General features: G+C 42.6%; 1 protein-coding gene across 1 annotated transcript in view; it reads right to left on the bottom strand.

The window, feature by feature from the left end:
* Positions 1 to 5,683, bottom strand: part of g2e3 (G2/M-phase specific E3 ubiquitin protein ligase) — a 15,111-nt gene extending 9,428 nt beyond the window's left edge. The window contains exons 1-7 of the mRNA XM_087178762.1: positions 5,556 to 5,683; positions 3,895 to 3,969; positions 3,805 to 3,836; positions 3,097 to 3,198; positions 1,949 to 2,073; positions 737 to 905; positions 199 to 305 (exon numbers count right to left, since the gene is read on the bottom strand). Coding sequence (XP_087034888.1) covers positions 199 to 305; positions 737 to 905; positions 1,949 to 2,073; positions 3,097 to 3,198; positions 3,805 to 3,836; positions 3,895 to 3,952 — 593 coding nt within the window. The 5' untranslated portion in view covers positions 3,953 to 3,969; positions 5,556 to 5,683. The remainder of the gene's footprint in view (positions 1 to 198; positions 306 to 736; positions 906 to 1,948; positions 2,074 to 3,096; positions 3,199 to 3,804; positions 3,837 to 3,894; positions 3,970 to 5,555) is intronic.
* Positions 5,684 to 5,750: the final 67 nt, after the last annotated feature.

Raw genomic sequence — 5,750 nt, 5'->3', positions numbered from 1 at the left:
TTGCAGAGGCAGGCGAGAGCGTCACAGCGCTTGTAAACCTCCAGCAGCTCGGAGTACGCGTTTGCCTCCAACTCCCATGAGGCATCTCTGCGGGAAGCACAGACAGAGCATGCAGTGAATTGTTCTGCTTGGCGTCCAGCACGTTTTCTACCCGTGTGTGTGTTTATGACCACGTCACGTCACGTCACGTCACGTTACCTCTCTGGGATGTAGATTCCCAGCCGCAGCATCTCCTCCTGGAAGCTGTCCTTGTTGTTGCAGAGAGTGCACCTGAAGAAGAAGAGGCCGGCGCTGTGGGCCTGACGCTGACGGCACAGACACACAGGTAAAGACACACAGGTAAAGACACACAGGTAAAGACACAAACATTCTGGTTCACAATGACTGAATCTGTCATCTTACAAAACCAGGATAAATAAATATTTGCGAGTTTGGCCTTTCTCAGCTTCCGTACTGATCCGATACCACTGCATCAAAACAGTTATTTTATCAGCTGTAAACCACTGAACTTGTACGTATGACGTCACTCAGGTTAAACATGGACGCCATAAACTAACTGTCATAAATAAATAAATTGCACTTCCTGCACCAGTCGTCCTGACACTCCTCCATATTAAGCTGCTAAACTTTGGAGAGGAACCAGAGCTTTGGTTCCTCCTCCTCCTGAAAACCTGCAGAACCAAAGCGAGAGTGTCTGCACGGACGCCCCACATGAAATAAAAACCCCTCCCACTACCTGCACACAGTCCCTGTGGAACCAGCTGGCGTGGCAGCACGGACACTTGAGGACAGAGTAGGACAGGACGGGTTCGATGGAGTCCAGACAGACGGAGCAGGACTGAGGCAGACTGAGGTCAGAGCCCACACACAGGGTCTGAGTGGGACTGTGGTCTGGACAGTAGGACCTGGACACAGAGACGCAGACAGAGACGGTTCTTCCTGTTTCATATCTGTGTTTGTCGTGTTGCTTTAATGGGGTCTTTGAACGCATCGCTCCACTGCCTCATGTTACACCACAAACAAGAGTCGAGAGTCCATCTTTACACGTCGGCCTATCACAGTCCCTCCCTATCCACTTCCTGTCCTCTTCTTGTTCTCTCCCTGTCCTCTTCCTGTCCTCTCCCTATCCACTTCCTGTCCTCTCCCTATCCACTTCCTGTCCTCTCCCTATCCACTTCCTGTCCTCTCCCTGTCCTCTTCTTGTTCTCTTCCTGTCCTCTCCCCGTCCTCTTCCTGTCCTCTTCTTGTTCTCTTCCTGTTCTCTTTCTGTCCTCTCTTCCTGTCCTCTCCCTGTCCTCTTCTTGTTCTCTTCCTGTCCTCTTCTTGTTCTCTTCCTGTCCTCTTCCTGTCCTCTTCCTGTCCTCTTCTTGTTCTCTTCCTGTTCTCTTTCTGTCCTCTCTTCCTGTCCTCTCCCTGTCCTCTTCTTGTTCTCTTCCTGTCCTCTTCTTGTTCTCTCCCTGTCCTCTCCCTGTCCTCTTCCTGTCCTCTCCCTGTCCTCTCCTTGTCCTTTAGATTCAGACAGTGACTCTAGCGGTGTAGAAGTGTTTTATGTAGGAATATAGTTGTTAGAGTGAGTTGTTGTGCACGAGGTAACGACAGTGTTTGGTTCAGTGGCAGGTTTAAAGAATTGTTACATCAGAAATAGTTAAAGATAAAAAAAAAATGAATTTAAAGATGGATAAATGAAATTGGACAAATATTTGTGAACCGATGAACTCAAATTATGTAATGACTTTTAAGGCCTAATATTCATTTACAACATTTCAAGACTTTTCAAAACCTTAAAAGATTTTAAGGCGTTTCAACATTTGAAGACACCGTGAAAAAGTGATCAGTGAAAACTCGCCGACACGTCAGAAGAGAAACACCTAACACCTGAATAAAGGTGTGTGTGTGTGTGTGTGTGTGTGTGTGTGTGTGTGTGTGTGTGTGTGTGGTGGACACTCACGGGAAGAGGCCGGTGAACTGAGAGATGAAGCTCTGTTTCCTCCCACAGGGGAAGTGAACCGTCTTCCTGCAGCTCCTGACGTTACAGCCGACACACGCCCCCTTCTTCTTACAGCTGCAGCACGTCTGAAACACAGTTACACACCGTTACACACAGTTACACACAGTTACACACAGTTACACACACAGTTACACACAGTTACACACAGAGTTACACACAGTAACACACACAGTAACACACAGTAACACACCGTTACACACAGTTACACACAGTTACACACCGTTACACACCGTTACACACAGTAACACACACAGTTACACACAGTAACACACAGTTACACACCGTTACACACAGTTACACACAGTTACACACACAGTTACACACAGTTACACACAGTTACACACAGTTACACACAGTTACACACAGTTACACACAGTAACACACACAGTTACACACAGTTACACACAGTTACACACAGTTACACACACCGTTACATACAGTTACACACACAGTTACACACAGTTACACACAGTTACACACACAGTAACACACACAGTTACACACACAGTAACACACACAGTAACACACACAGTAACACACAGTAACACACACCGTTACACACACCGTTACACACACCGTTACACACCGTTACACACACCGTTACACACCGTTACACACAGTTACACACAGTTACACACACCGTTACACACACAGTAACACACACAGTTACACACAGTAACACACAGTAACACACACAGTAACACACACAGTAACACACACCGTTACACACCGTTACACACACAGTAACACACACAGTTACACACACAGTAACACACACCGTTACACACCGTTACACACAGTAACACACAGTTACACACACAGTTACACACACAGTAACACACACAGTTACACACACAGTTACACACACAGTAACACACACAGTTACACACACAGTAACACACACCGTTACACACCGTTACACACAGTAACACACAGTTACACACACAGTTACACACACAGTTACACACACAGTAACACACACAGTAACACACACAGTAACACACACAGTAACACACAGTATTGACACACAGATTTTGTTCCATAGTTTTTTTTTAAATCAAATGAAATAAAATAAAATCTCGTCTCACCAGTCGAGCCGACCGGCGGATCTCCTGTCTGATGTCGTCCACCAGGAAACCGAACACCCCCTCGTCCTCCTCCCCCCGCTGGTAAACTCCACAGGACGTCAGCTGTAACACGACACACACACAATCATTCACACACAATCACATGTGTGCTCTTCAAAATAAAACAAAACCTTACATGAAGGGAATCTAATTTAAACCAAAGATTTTTATTATAAACCGCTGCATTTTTAAACACATTTTTTAATCATTGTTACCCTTTTAATATATATTATATATATATTATATAACAATATACACCTATTTATTGCATTTTAACGACCTTATGAACTTTAATCATCATGAATTTATAAATGAATGAATTTACAACATATGAAACGTAAAAATTAATATGAAACCTCTCAGACAGTTACAGAGTGTGTAGACTGGTTCCAAACCAGCACTGATACTCATGGACGACATGGAATATAAACACACCTGCTAAACATCTTCATCATCATCATCATCAGCTACTGAACGACCAAAACTGAGTCACTGATCGAAGCCGAGTGATCGATGATCTGATAAATCAGCACAGAACAAAACCTCCGGGACTCTCAGCAGCTGAACCATCAATGATCCAGGCCGATGGATGTGTTGAAGGAATGTGTGTATGTACGTGTGTGTACACACACACACACACACACACACACACGTTAAAACAACACAGACCTTTGTACTGCCCTGAGGAACCGTGAGAACCACTGGTTTTACAACAGGAGCGTTTACTACAGTGATAATATAAACGTGTGGATGACTCACAATCCTCCCCGATGCTGCCGGCGTCTGAGACCTGCAGCCTTCTCACCTTCTTCTTCATGTTTCTGTGACGAGACCCTGCAGAGACACAACACTGAGGTCAGGGGTCAAACCTACTGAGTCACAAAAACAGATGAAGTTGTTTGTCGTCACGTCTCCCGGCTTCAGTTTGACAAACAAAGAAGATACATTTACAAATACCAGGCTGAATTGTGGGAAATGTGAAGAAAACGACGCACATGACATCTAGAGTATTTCTGTTTGTTGTGACGCTGCAGCCACAAAAACACGGTGAAGTGGGTCAGAATAAGTCGCTGTGTAGAAATCATTTCACAGCGTCTTGTCTTGACTTCCAGAGTTCCCCTTCGCTGCCATCGCTTCATGTCGCGCTGGAGGCACTTTGTTCTCTTGTTATGGCGTCTTCCTGCTTCGTAGCATCAGTTAGCTTCATGTTCATGATGTTCAGCTCATGGTTGTTGAACGTTAGCACAAGGTTTGAAGAGTCAGAGACTTTTATCACCAGCTGATCCATCCTCACCCGCGTTATGAGTCCTGACGAGTCAAGGCCAAACTTTACAAGAAGAAAGGTCCAAACTTTTGAACATGTCGTAATTACTGTTTAATTTGTTTCTATTCTGAAGTTAATGAAATCAGTAACATTTGAAGAAGAGCTCAGTTTAATGTGTTTGTTCTCACTTCAGAAATAAACATACAGGAGTTCGTCCAGCGCTGCCCAAACTTCTCCAGGAGGACTGAACAAAAAGTCATATTGCAATTATTTTTGCAGATATTCGATTATGATTTCAGTTGAAATGATCATTTATTTCATTTTATTTTCACAGAAAAAAATATAAAAATGATGTGATTTTTTTTGATAGGGCATGTACCAAATAAAATTCACAAAATCATCTAACCCTTTACATCTGGAAAATATAACAATATCATTTGTTTACCTTTATCAAAAGAATACAAACAAATTGCAGCTGCTGGGATTTGGATATTGCACTTGGTCATATCGCAATTTCGATAATATTTCCATTAATTGTTCAGCCCTATTCTGTTATAAAACTGTACATTATAAACAAGATAATTCTGTATCATACTCATATTTTATCACCTTAAAAGTAGCTTACATGTATGTGACTGTCATCGATTGTAGAGATTTTTTAAATTTAAAGAAACATATAAAAGGTTCATTTACAGAGTGAAAATTAAGGTTATTAATCTAAATGCTTTTTGTTAACAAACAGAAGCTTCCTGAAATGTAACGTCAGGGTTGTAGAGGCTAATATTACAATGAAAGACAACAGGAAGGGAGCAGAGGTGGTTGAACCTGTCAGCACCGACAGTTTAACACAAGGAGCGTGTTAAATGAAAGAGCTGGTTATAAGCTGCTGAATACAACCACATGTACATTAACGATGCGATATATATAAGAACAAACTGTGATAAACGAGAAGTTAGCGCAGGGAAAATATACAACTAATAACAGGTAGAAATACATAGGAATATTCAAAACGTGTGACATTAAAGTGACAAATATGAAATTACACGGCGGAGAATCTCTGAAGTTCAAACGTTTCCGAGGAAATTATCAGTTAAATTTAACTTCAACAGACTTAAACACGACGAAGTGTTTGTTAGAAAAATGTCCGTGAACCTACTTCAGATTCCGGGTTGAACGATGTCAGTTCGCGGCCATTTTCTTGTTTTCTTGTGTATTTTTTTGATGGTTTTATTCCGCTTGTTTGTGTTTACTTCGGACTAACGCCGTCGACTTTTTAAATTTCCCTCTTTCAAAACAAAAGAGCCTCATTTCCGCTTCCGCTGCTTCTTCTTCGTCGCACTTTTAACTCCGC

The sequence above is a fragment of the Seriola lalandi genome, unplaced genomic scaffold (assembly GCF_002814215.2).
Source record: "Seriola lalandi dorsalis isolate HSWRI2012SDOR001 ecotype SW California unplaced genomic scaffold, Sedor1 jcf7180002054734, whole genome shotgun sequence".
In the NCBI taxonomy this organism is placed as follows: Eukaryota; Metazoa; Chordata; class Actinopteri; order Carangiformes; family Carangidae; genus Seriola; species Seriola lalandi.
This window is presented reverse-complemented; position numbering and strand designations above follow the sequence as displayed.